Source organism: Bombina bombina, chromosome 4 (assembly GCF_027579735.1).
Source record: "Bombina bombina isolate aBomBom1 chromosome 4, aBomBom1.pri, whole genome shotgun sequence".
In the NCBI taxonomy this organism is placed as follows: Eukaryota; Metazoa; Chordata; class Amphibia; order Anura; family Bombinatoridae; genus Bombina; species Bombina bombina.
Genome location: NC_069502.1, coordinates 332002865 through 332024453, shown reverse-complemented (window position 1 = coordinate 332024453; position 21589 = coordinate 332002865). Strand labels below are relative to the sequence as shown.

The 21589-nt window shown below is 38.0% G+C and overlaps 1 protein-coding gene across 1 annotated transcript in view; it reads left to right on the top strand.

Annotated features, from left to right (window-relative positions):
- The window catches only part of PLCH1 (phospholipase C eta 1), a 458827-nt gene that overhangs the window by 24039 nt on the left and 413199 nt on the right, over positions 1-21589 (top strand). Inside the window, exon 2 of the mRNA XM_053710072.1 lies at positions 1848-1963. Within this exon, the coding sequence (XP_053566047.1) occupies positions 1885-1963 (79 nt within the window). The 5' untranslated portion in view covers positions 1848-1884. The remainder of the gene's footprint in view (positions 1-1847; positions 1964-21589) is intronic.

Sequence of the window (21589 nt, the reverse complement as noted above, 5' to 3'; positions counted from 1 at the left end):
ATATATATATATATATATATATATATATATATAATGAAGCAAATAGCGTCAACACTTGTTGATACAAAGTTTCCACTTTATTGAGGTAACAAACAAAGTTAAAAACAGTGACGTTTCGAGTCAACACAGACCCTTAGACCCTTAGTCATGCCTAGGGCATGACTAAGTGTCTGTGTTGACTCGAAACGTCGCTGTTTTTAACTTTGTTTGTTACCTCAATAAAGTGGAAACTTTGTATCAACAAGTGCTGACGCTATTTGCTTCATTATATCCATATATGTGGGCTGGCAGACCCCACTCAGTGTACGTGCACTACCTTAATATTGAAAAAGTTTGCTGAAGAATGCTGAAATAATAGCATAAAGAAAGGTGCTGGACTTACCTTTTGACGTTGTATATATATATATACAAAATGTAGTAAAAAAAGTGGCACACACCATCCATACATCCGCCTGGTGCACTGCAATGAGAGTAAATACAAAAGGTGTCCAGACCACAACCCTGGCCAAGGGTATGCTGTGTATCTGGAAAAAGCAGGCAACTCAGGGTACTTTGTAGTAAGCCTTTAATCCATAAAGTGCTGTAAATAAACAAAAGGGCCTTAACCCATAACGTTTCGGTTCTAATGCAAACCTTTCTCAAATGGAGCCCAACAAAGACATGATTAAAAATACTTATGTGGAGTGCTTGAGATAGCAAGAGAGGAAATATTATATGAGGGTGCTACTGGGTCATGTATATGATCTTTTGTCTAGCTAAGATGAGGGGGCTTCAGGGTGATGTATATGATCTGTTGTCTAGTTGACATGAGGGTCATACAGGGACCATTTATATGATCAGTAGTCTAGCTGACATGAGGATGACATGCACATCTGATTTGAGTTCTCTTTTTTTTGTATAGCTGACTATATTAAGTGAGTGCATTTTTTAAAAACATATATAAATATTATACGTTGGGGCCAAAATATTTATTGTACTCATTGATTAGTTCCATCACTGTCTAACTGCATGAGTTAAAGGGACACTCAAGTCAAAATTAAACTTTCATTATTTAGATAGATAGAGCATGCATTTTTAAACAACTTTCCAATTTACTTCCATTAACAAAATGTGCACAGTCTTTTTATATTTAAACTTTTTCAGTCACCAGCTCTACTGAACATGTGCGAGAATTCACAGAATAAACGTATATGCATGTTTGATTGGCTGATGGCTGTCACATGATACATGTATGAATTTGTGATTGTCTGATGGCTGTCACATGGCACAGGGGGAGTGGAAATAGACATAACTTCTAAAATTGTCAGAAAAAAATTGCTGTTGCATTTATTTGTTATCTTGCATTTGAGACAAAGAGGTAGGTAGGGGGCACCCTTATTAGATAAAACAATCATTAATATTTATGACAATGGTATTTCTGCAAACACACTAGTATGAGACAACATATAGCCTAAATGGTATTGTTAGAATATACAATATGATATCATATGTAAACATAAAGTCCTTAGTGGCTAGCCTTGATAATGTCTTATTAGATATGATGGTATCAGTATAGGTGATTAGTTGAAACGGTAAGGCAGCTATCTGTAGAGTATCAAGGCCACGATCCAGGATCAATGATCTGCAGTAAATATAAAAGGACAGAAGCGCCACATGGCCCAGTACTGTTGGATACAATCAAAGTAATATATGTGACGATTGCACTCACATGTGGTAGGACTCCCCTAGTGGTGTGGAAGGAGTTGATTATTTGTTGATTATGCAAATCTACTGTGTTGACTGTTCCTTATAAACAGGTTTCCTAAACAGGTTTTATAATCTCCAAATCTCTATTTTTATCTTCACAGATTAGGATCCTTATGGTAAGAATTCCAAATCTGTAAAATGAGCGCATTGAAGATGGATAAGAGGAATGTTCTGCAATACTGCCGACACTTCTTAGCTGACAACGGGACGTTTCATGGTAAAGCCAACACAAAATTCACTGTTATTTAGCTTTATGTTTTGAAAAGTATAAGAAAATGTCTATTAACTAAACTATTATTTGGAGAATGTTTGTGGTTTGTTTAATTTGCTGATGTCTGCTGAACAGAAAAAAGTCACTTAATTTGTAACATAAAACTTGAAATGAAAAGCCTTAGTTCTCTCTGTTTTGCATGGTTCAGTTCAGTATGACTATGAATATATACTTCTGAAATGTAGCCCAGTCAAATAAGTGATTCTATATGCCATAGACATTATGAAAAGATGACATATTTTCTGCGGTGTTGCGTTTATCATTTTCTAAGCATGCTCATATTGTGCAGACTTAGGGTGTATTTGTATACCAATGTAATCTGGTAACTATAATAGGTTGATGGTATTAGATGTTCAAGGTAGAATTTGATGACTGCGGAGTATTCAGAAAGGGAGTAATGTGGTTTAATACAGAACTGTATAAGCTAAATGTTGTATACCCTAAGGGCCCATTCTATGTGTATTGTACCCTGTAAATTAATTAAAAAAAATGTTACTAATTATAACTTCTTGTTTTTCCTTTTTTAGTGGTAAATGGTTATTGAAATAATGTCATGTAGGCGGTACTGATGCTTAGTCCTGCAATTTGCAATTTGGTGCTACTACTAAGTTGTTTTTTTTGTACTTTTTGGAAACTGTTTGGTTGCTTTAATAAGCTTAAAGGGTCACTAAACCCAAAATCTTTCTTTCATGATTTAGATAGAACATACAAATTTAAACAACATTACAATTTACTTCTATTATTTATTTTGCTTCATTTTTGAGATATCCTTATTTGAGGAAAAAGCAATGCACATGGGTGAGCCAATCACATGAGGCTTCTATGTGCAGCAACCAATCCGCAGCTACTGAGCATATCTAGATATGCTTTTCAGCAAAGAATATCAAGAGAATAAAACAAATTAGATAATAGAAGTAAATTAGAAAGATGTTTAAAAATGCATTCTCTTTCTACATCATCAAAGAAAAAATGTGGGTTTCATGTCCCTTTAAGGTAAACTTGGTCCTGTATAGCCGTTTCATAGATGATGATTTTGTCATTTTAAATAGTTCCACCAGTACTTTATGTACTGCTCATAACAATAGTTTTGGTTTAAACCATTCATTTGAAATAAATGACAATTCTCTTTTAGGATTTACGTAAATCATTTTGACTTTTCCTCACTATACATTACATTTTTCCTCATTGATATATCACATTAATAATTAGACAATAGTTTTTAATAAATTAATTATCTCTATATCAACAAACTGGAATCTATTCGAAGGAGGGCCACTACAATGGGACATAATATAAAAACTTGGAAAGAAAGACTTCTTGACCTAAATATGTATAGCTTAGAGAAAAGAAGGGGGGAGAGGTGATATGATTCAAGTATATGAAAAGACTTAAAGGAACATTATACACCAAAACATTTTTTGGTAATTAAATGAAGCATACGAAAAAGATACAATTTGTCGACGTGTATTATCAATTTTGCTGCTAAAGTGCATAAAAATGATGAGAAAGTTTGAAGTAAGGTAACTACATAAGAATACGTCCGTAATACGGCTAGGCTACAGAGCAAGCATTTTTCCCACACTCCCTAACTAGTACAAGCCCTGCAGGGACAGCTGTGAGCGCTATGTGTGATTCATAGGGATAATAAAAGGCTCCCTCCTATATCTATTGGATTAAAATCACTTGCCAAGGTCCATGTATTCAGACAGTGTGTGGAGGGGGCTAACTGCCTTATTTTTTATTTATTGATTAGTGCTACTTAAAAAAAACATTTGATTCCCGGGTTGACATTTTGTAGGGGTGTGCTATATGCTCCAGTGCACAATGTATTGCTCTAACCAGAATACAGACTTGTATGCTTGTCTCTACATAACGACGGTGCTGGTCTCATCACTCCAGCGTGTTCTTTGTGCCAAAAGGAAGGCAGAGGTTTTCTTTGCACTTTTATTTTAGTTTATATTCAGAGGAATCTTAGGTGGCTGGTATTTGCAGAGGCTTGCTCCTCTGATAATCGCAGCAACTTGCTTCATGGACTCCGGTATCAGGAGGGGGTAAGCACACATAATATAGTGCTATACCACACTTTGTGTAGGAGTCTTACCCCCTTCTAATACAGGAGTTGTAACTAATTTAGTCTCCCCGTGGAGAACTGTCTCCCCTGCTGCCTAGCTATTTCCGTAGCCTTATCGCTCCTGGCAGCACCGCCCATCCCTCCTTACAGAACCACCCACCCAGCGTTCCAACAGATTCAGTAATAGTATCCCCATGAGAGTCTATATCCTGGTCTCTCCCTGCACTTGCTTTCAGCTCGAAACCCCTCCCCTTGTCAGTAAAGGTAAATTAGCTGGATCAGACGTTAGCTCAGGAACATATACAGAGTATTGACGTATGTAGTGGTACTTTTAATTGGACTAGCATTATCAGTGCATACTTCAATACTCTGAACTGTTTTCTCTTGATTTAGCTGTAAGAGAAAGTTGCTTTAGTTGCTGAATAACATTTGCGATGAAACAGAGTCCCTTTGATAAAGCTGAAGCTGAAAGTATTTTTCACAAAAAGTGCAGCACTAGAACAAGGGGTCATGTTCTCATGTTAAAGGTTAGTAGATTCAGGAGTAATTTACAAAAGCAAATCTTGACAGAAAGGGTGGTAGATTAAAGTAGCAAACTCCCACGATAGCACTGTGGGATAAGCATAAGGTTATATGAAATATCCACAGCACCTTTATAGCATCTTATAGGAAATATGGGAAGACTTGTTGGGCCTATGATTGATCTGCCATCAAAATCTATGTTTAAAGGGACAGTCTAGTCAAAATTAAACTTTCATGATTCAGATAGGGCATGTCATTTTAAATAACTTTCCAATTTACTTTTATCATCAAATTTGCTGAGTTCTCTTGGTATTCTTAGTTGAAAGCTAAACCTAGGTAGGCTCATATGTTAATTTCAAAGCCCTTGAAGGCCACCTCTTATCTTAATGCATTTGACAGTTTTCCACAGCTAGAGGGCATTAGTTCATGTGTGCCATATAGATACCATTGTGCTCACGCCCGTGGAATTACTTATGAGAGGGCACTGATTGGCTAAATGCAAGTTTGTCAAGAGAACTGAGATAAGGGGGAAGTCTGTAGAGGCTTAGATACAAGGTAAATCACAGAGGTGAAAAGTGTATTCATTTTTCCATGTTGGTTATGCAAACCTGGGGAAGGGGTAATAAAGGGATTATTTATCTTTTTAAACAATATCAACACAATTTGGGTTAAAATTGGACTATAAATATTAAATATTTAATATTGATAATGTTAGTTTGTTTTTTAATATATTTATACACATTTTATAGATACTCTGCCATACACTTCTCCTCACATAAAAGGGAGAGGGCAGTTTAATAGGTGGAAGGGTCCATTTCCTAGGTACTTTGACACCCTGGTTCTTGGAATTTGTTGAGTCCTCTGAAAAACATAGGGACAGTAAAGCTATAGGCATTTTTGTTAGTTACATCTAAAAGGAGTTTTTTAAAATTGTATTTTTTTAAATAAATGTTCTTATGCGTGAAGGTCTGGTGCCTGGGTGTGCCATTGCAAAAAGACTTCCCATTGGAGCAGGGCCTGTCAATCAGCCTGAATGATTGTGTTCTGGGTGTTTTTGTGGGGTAGGGTAACAAATAGTGATCAGATGACTGGTACACATGAGTAAGCTTGCTCCGTAAGGGCTCAAAAGCAGCATCTGCTGCTTTGTATATTGAGTCAATTGTTTTTAGTATATGTTGAAAAGTATACCTCCAACAAATGACTGCTTTCATTGTGTATGTTGTGTTTAAATATTGACATAGAATTAGGGAAATAATTACTTTAGTCAAATAAATTGTCACAACTAAATTCAAACTGTCTGGGGAAGCCAATACTTTGGTACCAAAAGATTTAGGGGTCGATTTATCAAAGACTTCGCCAGCCTTTCGACCCACTACGGCCGCAGGTTCTCATAAGAGAACCTACACGCCGTATTTAACAAGCAGCGATCTTCAGACTGCTGCTTCCCTAATCTTTTGCCACCTCTAAATTGGCGAAGTTCAAACTCCCTGGTCTAGTCCGACCGGGGAGATTGACAGCTCCTGCAAGCGTGATTGGATGTGCATGGGCAGGAGGCGGGATTGCACGCAAGCACAAAATAGCGCTAATGTGCAATGCTGAATTCCACAAGGGGAATTCAGCCAGCCAGAGGCGAGCTGCGGCAGACCGCCCCCCTATCCGCCTCAGTCTGATAAATCACGCTCTTAATGTTCCATTAGCAAACTGCTGAGAACTTCCTCCTTTTCTTTATTTTTCAACAAGCCCTCAAGCTTTTTGATTGGGAAAGTTTTTAGTTCCACAAACAAACAAACAAAGACAAACAAACATAAAGAGGGTGTCTCATTGTGCACCATATCTTCACAATTTCTTTTAAAGACCATACTCCCCTTCGGATGTGCATACTGGGTGTGGTTCTTTATTGTTTGTTTTTATTGCTATTGGTTTGCCTTGTGGACAAAGTAAAAGTAAGAAGTAGTAAAGAGACTTAAAAACCCCAAATGTTTCTTTCATGATTCATGCAATGTTAAACAACTTAAAAAAAAAATTACTTCTATTATCAATTTTACTTTTTTCCCTTGGTATCTTTTCTTGACAAGCAGGGATATATGCTTAGGAGCCTACGCATTTCTGGAGCTATTTGTAAGAGCACTAGATGGCAGCACTATTTCCTGCCACGTTGTGCTCCAGATGCCTACCTAGGTATCTCTTCAACAACACAGAGTATCATGGGAACAAAGCAAATGTATTAGTAGAAGTAAACTGGAACCTGTTTTAAAATGGTCTGCTCTGTCTGAATCACACAATATTTTTTTTGGTTTTCATATCCTTTAGGGGAAAGCTTTCGGGGTACTAGAGGTAAATGGAAAGTGTTCTATGTATGAAAAAACAGCAGTTAAACATTTTAAAATATTTATTGCCTATTGGATTGTCAGAAAGTTAAAGGGATACGGAACCCAAATTTTTTCTTTCGTGATTCAGATAGAGTATGACATTTTAAGCAAGTTTCTAATTTACTCCTATTATCACATTTTCTTTGTTCTCTTGCTATTTTTATTTGAAAAAGAAGGCATCTAAGTTTTTTTGGTTCAAACGCTGGACAACACTTTTTAATTGGTGGATGAATTTATCCACCAATCAGAAAGAACAACCCAGGTTGTTCACCAAAAATGGGCCGGCATCTAAACTTACATTCTTGCATTTCAAATAAAGATACCAAGAGAATGAAGAAAATTTGATAACAGGAGTAAATTAGAAAGTTGCTTAAAATGTCATGCTCTATCAGAGTCACGAAAGAAAAATTTGGGTTCAGTGTCCCTTTAAGAGGAAAATGTCTCTACATGTAAAGGAACATTCTGATACAAAAGTACTGTATCCTTATTTGTTACAGTGTATCATTTTGGCATTATTTCCCAGCTTACTGCAGCTTCTGAGCAGAAAACAGCAACTGGTTCCCCTGCTGTGTGTTATGGTTGTCTACCAACCCTTATTGTACTTTATAGGACACAAATACATATCCAGCACCACATAGGACATCAAGTAAAAAGTTAAAGGGACAGTCTACTTGTTTTGTTTCACGGTTTAAAAAAGCATTCCCCAACTTTGCATAACCAACATTGTTATATTAATTTATTTTTTAACCTCTAAGATTGCACTACAGCCAGGCAGTGCTAGTTCATGTGTGCCATATAGATAAAAGTGTGCTCACTCCCGTGGGGAATGATAATGGGTTCACAAGAACCAGCACTAATTAGCTAAAATGCAATATTGTAAAAAGCTCAAAATAAGCACTGAGATAAGGGGCAGTCTGCAGGGGCTTACAGATAATCATAGAGGTAAAAAATAAATTAATATAACGGCACTAGTTATGCAAAACTAGGGCATGGGTAATAAAAGGGATTATATTTTTAAATTATAAAAATCTTCAAGTAGACTGTGCCTTTAATTATCCTGTATAAAGATAATAAGTATGTAGCCTTGAATTTTACAAATAGCAAGTATGTAGGCTATTTTCAGCATATATTCTTTTTGTAATTTATGTCTGACTTTGCTGATTTTTATTTTATTGTATTTTACTTTTGTTGCTTTTTCTCTTTATTTATTTGAAACTGGAGCTCAAATTCTGTAACCTAAGCATGCTGTGAATTAACTGACAGACGGCTAGATTACAAGTTTTGCGTTATGAGCTAAAACGCAGCGTTAAGGCTCTTTTTCACTACCGCTGGTATTACGAGTCTTGCAGGTATATCTGTACTGCACACTTTTTTGGCCATAACGCAACGTAACTACCGCAGCTTTCAAAAAGTCCTTTTTCAATGGGACTTCCATAGCGCCGGTATTACGAGTTTGCCTGTCCGGCCAAAAAGTGAGCGGTACAGCCTATACCATCAAGATTCATACCATAAACTGAAAGTCAGTAGTTATGGGTTTTACGCTACAAAGCCATAACATAAAACTCATAACTAAAGTGCTTTAAAGTACACTAACACCCATAAACTACCTATTAATCCCTAAACCGAGGCCCTCCAACACAAACACTAAAATAAAATTATTAACCCCTAATCTGCCGCTCCCGACATCGCCGCCACTATAATAAACATATTAACCCCTATTGGATTGGAACAGCCAATAAAATGCGAGCTCAATCCTATTGGCTGATTGGATCAGCCAATAGGATTGAAGCTCAATCCTATTGGCTGATTGCATCAGCCAATAGGATTTTTTCACCTTTAATTCCGATTGGCTGATAGAATTCTATCATTCTATCATCGTAATTCAAGGGACACCATCTTGAATGACGTCATTTAAAGGAGAATTAATTCTTGAACATCCATCGACAGAAGAGGATGCTCCGCGCCGGATGTCTTGAAGATGGAGCCGCTCCGCGTTGGAAGGATGAAGATAGAAGATGCCGTCTGGATGAAGACTTCTGCCTGTCTTGAGTACCAATTCTTGCCGCTTGGATGAAGACTTCTCTCAGCTTCGTTGAGGACTTCTTGCCGCTTGGATGAAGACTTCTCCCGGCTTCGTTGAGGATGGATGTCTGGTCTTCAAAAACTGTAATTGGATCTTCGTGGGTTAGTGTTAGGTTTTTTTAAGGGTTTATTGGGTGGGTTTTATTTTTAGCTTAGGGTTTGGGCAAGGAAAAAGAACTAAATGCCCTTTTAAGGGCAATGCTCATCCAAATGCCCTTTTCAAGGCAATGGGGAGCTTAGGTTTTTTTAGATAGGATTTTATTTGGTAGGGTTGGTTGTGTGGGTGGTGGGTTTTACTGTTGGGGGGTTGTTTGTATTATTTTTTTACAAAAGAAAAAGAGCTGATTTCTTTGGGGCAATGCCCCGCAAAAGGCCCTTTTAAGGGCTATTGGCAGTTTAGTGTAGGCTAGGGTTTTTTTTTTTTATTTTGGGGGGCTTTTTTATTTTGATAGGGCTATTAGATTAGGCGTAATTAGTTTAAATATTTGATAATTTATTTTTTATTTTGTGTAATTTAGTGTTTGTTTGTTTTTGTAGTTTAGTTAATTGTATTTAATTAATGTGATTTATTTAATTGTAGTGTAAGGTTAGGTGTTAGTGTAACTCAGAAACAGGACGCCGAAGTCCCAATGAGGTGCGCTTGTGTATACAGATAGTGGATAGAGACTGGAACTGCTGCACCCTTATAGAGAGAGATCCAACGGTGATGACCTAAAAGAGAAAAAAGGAAAAGAGGTGCCACATGGTGTAGTACAGACAAAGTATTCCCGCAGGAGAAACCGTGAACCCATGGCAGTGGAGACTCACAGAAGGGGCGGCACAACCGGAGTGCCAGGCAAGACAGCACGGGACACTCAGAGTGGTCCGTATGACTCACAGCTGCGACTGGAACGTACGACGTTGGGTCAGATGACCAGCGCTATCCAATCCAGGAACTCGGACCGTCCAAAAGCTGATGCCAGACAGACTCCAAGTAGCAGCCAAAGGGAGCTGAGCGTGGCCAATAGGGGGGTGCAACAGATAATAGTATAGCGGGTACTTAATTAATTTAATTTATTTAATTTTAGTGTAAGGTTAGGTTTTAGTGTAACTCAGGTTAGGTTTTATTTTACAGGTAAATTTGTATTTATTTTAACTAGGTAGCTAGTTTATAGTTAATAACTATTTACTAACTAGTCTACCTAGTTAAAATAAATACAAAATTAGCTGTGAAATAAAAATAAAACCTAAGATAGCTACAATGTAACTTTTAGTTATATTGTAGCTAGCTTAGGGTTTATTTTACAGGTAAGTATTTAGTTTTAAATAGGAATAATTTAGTTAATTATAGTAATTTTTATTTAGATTTATTTTTATTATATTAAAATTAGTGGGTGTTAGGGTTAGGGTTAGACTTAGGGTTAGGTTTAGGGGTTAATAACTTTAGTATAGTGGCGGCGATGTTGAGAGGGGTAGATTTTGGGTTAATAAGTGTAATGTAGGTGGCTGCAATGTTATGGGCGGCAGATTAGGGGTTAATAAGTGTAATGTAGGTGTCTGCAATGTCGGGGGCGGCAGATTAGGGGTGTTTAGACTCGGGGTTTATGTTAGGGTGTTAGGTGTAAACATAACTTTTCTTTCCGCATAGGAATCAATGGGGCTGCGTTACGGAGCTTTACGCTCCTTTATTGCAGGTGTTAGGCTTTTTTTTTAGCCGGCTCTCCCCATTGATGGGGAAATTGTGCACGAGCACGTAAAACCAGCTCACAGCAGCGCTGGTATTTGAGTGCGGTATGGAGCTCAATTTTGCTCAACGCTGACATATTGCCTGCTAACGCCGGGTTTTTGCAAACCTGTAATAGCAGCACTATAGGGAGGTAAGCGGTGACAATAACTTGCAGGTTAGCACAGAACCGCTCATAACGCAAAACTCGTAATCTAGCTGAGAGCTAAATATTACCCAGTAATTGCTTAGAGCAGTAAAATGCTTTAAATGCTTTCATAATAATCCACTCTACCTGCTGGGATGTTCTCAGTTGTTTACAAATAGTTGTTTACCTTTATTTTGTCAATTGAAATAGTTGCCTTTGCCAGTTGTACTGTTAGGGGGGACTTTGTATTTTTTTCCCTAAAAGAGCTGGTATCTTTGGGGCAATGCCCTACAAAAGGATCTTTTAAGGGCAATTGGCAGTTTATTGTTAGATTAGTTTTTTTTATTTTGGGGTGCCTTTTTTGTTTTTATGGGGGTAGAAATACTTTTTTTTATTTTGGATAATGTAGTTTGTTATTTTCTTAGCTTTTTTATTTTTTTGTAATATTAGCTTTTTTATTTTACTGTAATCTTAGGTTGTTTTTTTAACTGTAATGTTCGGATTTTTTTATATTAATGTAAAGTTAGACTTTTTTATTAGTACTTTTTAATTAATTTTTATGGTAGATAGTCTTTTTTATTTTATATAATAGTATTTTAATTGGTGTGTTAGGTTAGGGGGCTTAGTTATTAGATTAATACTGTGTTTTGTTGGGGGTATGCGGTTTAGTTGTTAATAGGTTAATTAGTTGTTTGCGTTGTGGAGGTTGGCGAATTAGGGGTGGATATTGCGCATGCGTTAGGTGTTTGTTAAGGCTTTTAGGGAGTTACAGTACTTTCATGTGGCGAGGTGAATATTGAGTAAGTTGTCTCAATTCTCGGTGCGTAAGTCCTTGTGCTGAATATGTGATACTGACTGCCGACGCTGGTTCTGTTAGCTTATGAGAGTAAAAACAGCGTGCGACGGTATATAATCTTGCCCAGGGTGTCAAACTAAGAAATGATTTTGTGTTAAGAAAATATACAATGCCATTCAAAAAGTTCAGACTTGTACAATAAATATAAGACTAAAATGATGTAAATTCTTCAGAATATATTTTTTGTTGAGTTTAGCTTTTGTTAATCAAATGTTTTAGTTTGTTCATAAAATTTGATAGGTTTCAGATAGCAGTTCGTTCATCCAATTTTCTCATCTGTGTAAATGTCATTCAAGTTCAAAGTGCTGTAATAAATAGAAAACTAAAATGACACAATGTTCATCAGAAGATTTTTCTTTCATTTAGGTTTCAGATACCAGTTAATTTGTCCAATTTTCTCATCTCTGTTTTCTATCCTATTTGAAACAAGTTTGAGTTTCACAGGTTTTTAATAATTTGTACAGCGTCCCCCTTTGATCTATTCTATTTTATTCATATATATTACAGAACTAGACCTCCAGAGTATCATTTCCCCATCCACAAATTAACCCCACTACATTTGCAACTCTCCCACTGTATGTTAACCCCTTACTGCATCTGAATTAAATAAGCTTATATATTAATCTAAGCAGTCACTGTGTATCACGCGGCCAGGTTAAATAGCTGGGGCTATTTCAAAACAGTCAGTGGCAGTGCTCCATTTCAAAATGTGTGTGTATGATTTTTTTAATGCCATTTTAAGTCTGCAGACCAGAAAAAACCCATAAATTATGCTTACCTGATAATTTCCTTTTCTTCTGATGAAAAGAGTCCACAGCTGCATTCATTACTTTTGGGAAATAAGAACTTGGCCACCAGGAGGAGGCAAAGACAACACAGCCAAAGGCTTAAATACTCCTCCTACTCCCCTTATTCCCCAGTCATTCTGCTGAGGAACAAGGAACAGTAGAAGAAATATCAGGGTGAAAGGTGCCTGAAGAATAATAAGGACGCCCCACATAAACTTACGGGTGGGGAGCTGTGAACTCTTTGCATCAGAAGAAATGGAAAGCATAATTTATGTTTTTCTTCTTAAATGGAAAGAGTCCACAGATGCATTAGTTACTTTTGGTAAAACAATACCCAAGCTATAGAGGACACTGAATGCCAAGACAGGAGGGTACAATAGGCGGCCCATACTGAGGGCACCAAGCCTAAACCTCTACCCAATAAAAAACCCTGCTTCGTCTAAAGCCGAGAAAGTTTTAAATGGAAAAGCCCCAATGACACTGACTTGCAGTTAGTCCAGAAGTCAAACTAGAGACCGCAAATGGACTCGACTGAGCCAACAGTCCTTCAGGAGACACCGTCGCCCAACAAACAGTCCTCCACCACTCATCTCCAGAAACAAAGGAGACACCAGCCGAAAACCCCAAGGGAATAAGGCAAAGGCGAACCAAGGAAACCGAAAGGTTCCCTAATACAAAAAAGAACACCTCCACGAGTATTCCCAGCTTACAGAGACCCAAAGGGGCCCAAACAGGGAAAGGAGGACATGCCTATACTAAGTGAAAACCCGCGATAAGACCGGGCACAGAGACAGAACAGACGTCTCTCCAACATCCTGCAAGCACGGAATGCAACTGAAGAGGCAAAGTCCTCCCAGTGTCAAGAATACCAAGGCATTCGACCATAAAAAAGTGTGTTATACACCCAAGTGAGAAACCCCAAGTTTGAGAACACAGAATCCATAACAGGACGACACAGAGGATACTTGCAAGGAAGAAGAAACAGTCAAGCAAGAAACAGACCGCAAAATCAACCCCAAGACACGCTCCAGGCAACCTAAGTCACCAGACCTACACACAGGTCCCTAAAAAGGGGAACACAAAACCTCAATCGAGGTCCCCCAAAAAGTAGAGTATAGCCTCAGAACCCGAAGGAAGAGTAAACTCTCTTCTGAAATCAATGGAACCAGTTGAAAGGAAAATCTATACCCTAGCAGAATAAGCTAACAGGATAGACTCAACAAATCTCACACATCCAGAGGAGACTGCGACCGAACGCAGCTCCATAGACTGCTCGGCCATCCTGACCTGCAGACCCACAGCCAGCTGGACCAACCCAGCCTCAGGGATCCAAAACAGGGGAACAAAAGAGTCCCAAAACAGGTACAGGAACGAGCGTAAGGATAGCACAGCCATTCTCACAGAGTACAAGTACAACCTGACTCTGAAAACAGACAACAAGGCCATAGACCTAAGGATCTATCAAAAAAAGGCCAAAGAAGTCTGCTAGGAGCCAGCAAGACCCCCGGGGGAACAAAACCCACCTTTCTACCTCTCATCCAGGAGAAGTCCCAAGCAAGGACTTTTATCTCCATAGGGAGGAGAATATCCCCTAAAGAAAAGGGATGATGCCAGAAGGGCAACAACTGTCAAGGCCCAAAGTCACTGGCTAATGGGAAGAGAATTCCCAACACAGACGTCCTATCAAAGGACCCCCTACAAGTAGCTTGCCAAGCAGAGGCACAGCCAACCCATTTACCTGTAGAGCAGGGAATCCACGGGAACGGCAAGCTGACCAAGGAAATGCAACCCTAAGGCGCACCAGAAATTGGACATCCAACGCCAGCAGCTGGGTATGAACCAACGACCCTTGAGGCTCAAGTTACATGGCTAACCACTAGATGACATGGGTCACTCTGTGGCCAAGAGTAAAAATACTCCGAAATCCTGACCGACCATGACCAGATTAGGTACATAGAGAGCGAGGACATAGCCCCAGTTCGCCCTACCGTGGAACAACCTGACAAGCCCTGAGATCCAAGATTCCAAAACCACCCAAGACTGGGTCAGGAAAAAGGCCAAGTGAAGCTTCAGCAACCGGAAGTCTCAGGGAGAAAAACAGGTCCGGGCACCTAATAGTTCAGGCAAACCTTATCCTAGAACTAAACACCCCAACTGGCCAAAAATCCAGACACAAGGGTATGGATGTATATCCAGAGAATCTGGATAGCGAGAAGAACTCGAAAGCCCTGACCAAAGGAAGGAACCACCCCTAGCTAAGTCCAACGCTCCAAGGAGCAAGGCTAGACGTCATATGAAGATACTTCTCAGAGCCTTAGGACAACCAAGGGTATACCTCAAGGTAAAAAAAATCCTACTAGCAGGGCTAGTCTCCCTATCAGCTCTGCACAAGCAGAGGAAACAAGGAAGAGAAAGGCACTAAGCCTACCCAGCTCCAGAAAACCCTGAGCTAAACAAAGTCCCAGCAGGGAACAACCATCACCCGGAAACACAGATCCCTAAAAGGAGATCCAACTCACCCGGAGACAATGGAAGAAGACCCAAAAGTCATGCAATATGAATTTTTCCCCTTTAATTCCGATTGGTTGATAGAATTCTATCAGCCAATCGGAATTCAAGGGACACCATCTTGGATGACGTCCCTTAAAGGAACCTTCATTCTTTAAGAGCTGTCGGAAGAAGAGGATGCTCCGCGCCAGTTGTCTTGAAGATGGAGCCGCTCCGCGTCGGAAGGATGAAGATAGAAGATACCGTCTGGATGAAGACTTCTGCCCGTCTGGAGGTCCACTTCTTGCCACTTGGATGAAGACTTCTCCTGGCTTCGTTGAGGATGGATGTCCGATCTTCAAAAACTGTAAGTGGATCTTCGGGGGTTAATGTTAGGTTTTTTTAAGGGTTTATTGGGTGGGTTTTATTTTTAGCTTAGGGTTTGGGCTGAAAAAGAGCTAAATGCCCTATTAAGGGCAATTCCCATCCAAATGCCCTTTTCAGGGCAATGGGGAGCTTAGGTTTTTTAGATAGGATTTTATTTGGGAGGTTTGGTTGTGTGGGTGGTGGGTTTTACTGTTGGGGGGTTGTTTGTATTTTTTTTACAGGTAAAAGAGCTGATTTCTTTGGGGCAATGCAGGTTAGTTTAGGCTAGGGTTTTTATTTTATTTTGGAGGGGCTTTTTTATTTTGATAGGGCTATTAGATTTGGTGTAATTAGTTTAAATATTTGATAATTTGTTTTTTATTTTGTGTAATTTAGTGTTTTTTTTGTAATTCGGTTAATTGTATTTAATTAACGTAAATTATTTAATTGTAGTGTAAGTTTAGGTGTTAGTGTAACTCAGGTTAAGTTTTATTTTACAGGTAAATTTGTATTTATTTTAGCTAGGTAGCTAGTAAATAGTTAAAAACTATTTACTAACTAGTCTACCTAGTTATAATAAATACAAACTTACCTGTACAATAAAAATAAAACCTAAGATAGCTACAATGTAACTATTAGTTATATTGTAGCTATCTTAGGGTTTATTTTATGTTCTGTCTCTGTTTTAAATAGGAATTATTTAGGTATTAATTGTAATTTTTATTTAGATTTATTTTAATTATGTTCAAGTTAGTGGGTGTTAGGGTTAGGGTTAGACTTAGGGGTTAATAACTTTAGTATAGTGACGGCGACGTTGGGGGCGGAAGATTAGGGGTTAATAAGTGTAGGTAGGTGGCGGCGACATTGGGGCCGGCAGATTAGGGGTTAATAAGTGTAGGTAGGTGGCGGCGATATTGGGGGCGGCAGATTAGGGGTTAATAAGTGTAATGTTGGTGTTGGTGATGTTGTGGGCGGCAGATTAGGGGTGTTTAGACTCATGGTTTATGCTAGGGTGTTAGGTGTAAACATAACTTTTCTTTCCCCATAGGAATCAATGGGACTGTGTTACAGAGCTTTACGCTCCTTTATTGCAGGTGTTAGGCTTTTTTTTAGCCGGCTCTCCCCATTGATGTGTATGGGGAAATCGTGCACGAGCACGTAAAACCAGCTCAAAGCAGCGCTGGTATTTGAGTGCGATATGGAGCTCAATTTTGCTCAACGCTGACATATTGCCTGCTAACGCCAGGTTTATGAAAACCTGTAATAGCAGCGCTAGAGGGAGGTGAGCGGTGGAAATAACTTGCAAGTTAGTACCGAGCCGCTCATAACGCAAAACTCGTAATCTAGCTGAGAGTGTATTAAATTGGTTACAAGTAGCTCCTTTACTCCTATTTCAGCATTTGAAATAGCTGATTTAGTCTGTGGTATAGCCACTTATACTGAAACTTTTGATACTGGAGTATATGCTATTGAATAGCCTAAGTAAACACAGCCAGCAGAAGAGATTACACTGTCAGTGGTCTACAGGATAGATAAGTAATAAAATGATAATTTCCGATTGTTCTCTCTAAGTATTGATCTTTAGTGTTCCAGACAAATATTAAATAAGGAATCAAGACTGTGTACACAAAGTTATAACATAATGAGATCTGATATTACCTTTAAGTTCAACCCATTGTAATAGGCTGTGGTTTCAAAGCATAAAACCAGCTACTTCATATACACAAATAAACCTGAAAATGCAATTTCTCAAATATTGAATACTCTGCAGCTGGTATAACAAGTCATTTAAAGTACATTAATGGAAACACTATTTTACAGTGTACTGTCCCTTTAATAGGGCAAGCTCTCATTCTTAAAGGGACAGTCAACACCAGAATTGTTGTTGTTTTAAAAGATAGATAATCCCTTAATTACCCATTCCTCAGTTTTACATAACCAACACAGTTATAATTATACATGTTTTACCTCTGTAATTACCTTGTACCTAAGCCTCTGTTATCTGCCCCCTTATTTCAGTCTTTTTGACAGACTTGCATTTTAGCCAATCAGTGCTCACACTGCAAATTCACTTGCATGAGCTCAATGTTATCTATATGAAACACATGAACTGATGCCCTTTAGTGGTGAAAATCTGTCAAAATGCATTTAGATTAGAGGCGGCCTTCAAGGTCTAAGAAATTAGCATATGAACCTCCTAGGTTTAGCTTTCAACTAAGAATACCAAGAGAACAAAGCAAAAATGGTGATAAAAGTAAATTGGAAAGTTGTTTAAAATTACATGCCCTATTTAAATTCTGAAAGTTTTTTGGGACTTGACTGTCCCTTTAACTTGTTACAACTTTGAGCCATCTTTGTGTAGTTATTTTAAAATCCCTAAACCAAAGGGAGAAAGAACAAATATGTAACAACAGGAGAAGGGGAAGATAGAGGAAAACTAAGAGAATGGGGGGGGGGGGAGAAATTGTTTTGTTTTTTTTTTTGCACCTGTTTCATCTTCAGACAAAGAGAGAGGAGGTACTGAATTCTTTCTCCTATAAAAGTAGATAAAAATGTCAGTGCTAACTGTGCTAGTTTTATCACAGAAAATACCATAAAGGAAACAATTGGTCTTTTATTTGCTTTGAAGAACAGGTGGCCTCAATTAACCCCTATAGTTTCCTGAATTATCACTAGTAAGCTTCAAAAGCTGATCACCTCTTGTTTGTTTTGCTTTTAACAGAAATTCATTTTCTATTTACTTTAAATTTTGGCTTTGACTCCTGCAGGTACAAAACAGCAACAGCAGATTCTGCTGCAGACTCCCCGTTGTTCTATCTTTTGTTTTCAGGAGAAATATGAATAACAGCCACTAAAGATCACCATCCTATGCTATCGCCGCTTCTATACAGCTTCTGTGCTTTGTTTTTTAAACCAAATTATACCAATGAGGTGCTATCATCAAGTCACCCACAGAAATAATCACATTCAAATTATGCAGAATAATCTTGTTTAACCCCTTGGTAGATAGAGCTGAAACACTCTTGTATGTTCATAGCTGCATTTCTGGACATTCAAGAATGTTTGATCACGTTGTACATTAATATTTCCTCTGTTTCATGATACAAATATTCAATAATGTAGTGCTTTACAAAGTGTGCACGGTGATTAGCGTCAAGGACCATTATCTATCTATCTATCTATCTATCTATCTATCTATCTATCTATCTATCTATCTATCTATCTCTCTATCTATCTCTCTATCTATCATCTATCTTTAAAAAGTTTGTACATATTGCATAGGCTGTTTCAATGTTTCTGTCCCTTTCAAACCCTTGCATTTGAATCCTAACTATATACCGAATGAATTGAATTGAAGAATCAGTCAAGTATAATATAAAAAAGTAACTCTGGCTGTACCAGCAAGGACTATGTATATTCTGCCCTCTGCTGGACAGATATATTATATATTTTAGCTTTCATTATTTCTGTATCTTCTCAACACCAGTGTCAGTACAATCAAAAATGAATTTAAAGGGGCATGAAACCCAAATTTTTTCTTTCATGATTTAGAAAGAGCATACAATTATAAACAACTTTCTAATTTACTTCTAATATCTATTTTGCTTCATTCTCATGATATTCTTTGCTGAAAAGCATATCTAGCTATGCTTAGTAGCTGCTGATTGGTAGCTGCACATAGATGCCTCCTGTGATTGGTTCACCATTGTGCATCGCTATTTCTTCATTAAAGTATATCTAAAGATTGAAGCAAATTAGGTAATAGAAGTAAATTGGAATGTTGTTTAAAATTGTATTCTCTACCTTAATCATGAAAGAAAATGTTTGGGTATAGTGTCCCTTTAAGCATAAACATAAATGAACAGGCCAATGCCAAAAGCAATGATAAAATATAGTATTAACTATCTGATGTTATTCCTTATTGTAGTGAAATGCCATGTAAATCATTATGGGTATCTCCTATCTAGAAAAACAAGCTAGGTACAAATATGTGTTAAAGGGAAAAAAAAGTAAAAATTAAACTTGCATGGTTCAGACAGAGCATGTCATTTTAAGACTCTTTTAAATTCACTTCTATTGCTTTGTTCTCTTTGTATCCCTTGTTGAAAAAGAATACACACATATCCTACCCTAGTGGGAGCTAGTTGCTGATTGGTGCCTGAAGACACTTGTGTCTTGTGATTGGCTAACTAGATGTGTTCAGCTAGCTGCCAGTAGTGCCAATGATGTTCTTTCTGCAAAGGATAACACGATAATGAAACAAATTTGATAATAGAAGTTATTTGGAAAGTTGTTTATTGTATGTTCTATCCAAATCATGAAAGAAAATTTTGGGGTTTCCTGTCCCTTTAAACTTCCACCTGGCTGCTACTTTTCTATGTGGCACCCGGACAACTTCTCTGTTCCTTTCCTAGAACTCTTCACGTGCAAGTACATCGCTGATAACAGCAGTATGATGCGTGTGGCTGACCTGGACCTTGATTGCTGCACCTGCTCTGGACATTCAAGAAACAAATCATTTTACTTGAGTGTGGTAGACAGTACTGTTTTAACCTCTTGATTGCCAATGTGTATTCCTCCGCCTCCTGCAGACTCGCGGCCAATGGGCCGCCAGCAGGGGGTATCAATCAACCTGATCGTACTCGATCGGGTTGATTTCCGGCAATGTCTGTCCGCCTGCTCAGAGCAGGCGGACAGGTTATGGAGCGGTCTTTGTGACCGCTGCTTCATAACTGCTGTTTCTGACGAGCCTGCAGGCTTGACAGAAACGCAGGGCATCAATCTCCATTCGGAGCTTGATAAATATGCCCCAGAGCATGCAATTTTAGGCAACTTTCTAATTTACTCCTATTATCAATTTTTATTTGTTCTCTTGCTATCTTTATTTGAAAAATAAGGCATCTAAGCTTTTTTTTTTATTCAGAACTCTGGACAGAACTTTTTTACTGGTGGGTGAATTTATCCACAAATCAGCAAGAACAACCCAGGTTGTTCACCAAAAATGGGCCGGCATCTAAACTTACATTCTTGCATTTCAAATAAAGATACCAAGAGACAGAAGAAAATGTGATAATAGGAGTAAATTAGAAAGTTGCTTAAAATTGCATGCTCTATCTGAATCACAAAAGAAAAAAACTGGGTTCAGTTTCCCTTTAATATGCATTTAAAATAATAATGGCAACACCATCCGAATACCAGTATGTGAAGTTAACATAATTACAGAAAAGAACAGTGTTCACATCCAAAGTTCAAGCCTAGAGGAACCAGGAATGTCCCACTCTATTAACAAAAAGTCCATCAATTTGGTTTTCATGGGAAAATAGTGTCCTCTAAAACATTTCTTTGTAAAAAAAAAAAAAAAGTCTTAACAAGCAGCATGGGCTAAACAATACAGAAACTTCACAGAAGAAGAATGGTAAAATGTTCTGTTTACTTACAAATCAAAATGAGATATTTTTTATTAGCAGTCACATAGTTCATGTAATGAGATGGCAGCATGAGAGGCTAACAGTACAAAGTTTAAAGCCTGAAATTAAAGGGACAGTCTACTCTAGAGTTGTTATTGTTTAAAATGATAGATAGTCCATTTATTACCCATTCCCCAGTTTTGTATAACCAACACATTTATATAAATATACTGTTTACTTCTGTGATTTCCTTGTATCTAAGCCTCTGCAGACTGACCCCTTATTTCAGTTCTTTTGACAGACTTGCATTTTAACCAATCAGTGCTCACTCCTAGGTAACTCCACGGGCGTGAGCACAATGTTATCTATATGGCACACATGATCTAACGCCCTCTAGCTGTGAAAAACTGTCAAAATGCATTTAGATAAGAGGTGGCCTTCAAGGGCTAAAAAATTAGAATATGAGCCTACCTAGCTTTAGCTTTCCATAAATAAGAAAGCAAAACAAATTTGATGATAAAGGTTAATTAGAAAGTTGTTTAAAATAGCATGCCCTATCTGAATCATGAAAGTTTAATTTTGACTAGACTGTCCCTTTAAATATGATACAAGAAATAACTAGGTGTGGGATGCTTTGCCTTTTCTGGAGTTTGTGGCTTGCTCTAGATCAACTACACTTTGAGAAAATAGAAGTACCACTCATTTCTCACTGGACCTCATCTTCATTGATCATCTTTGGGAGCATTTGACTTGTGACATCTCTATACATTCTC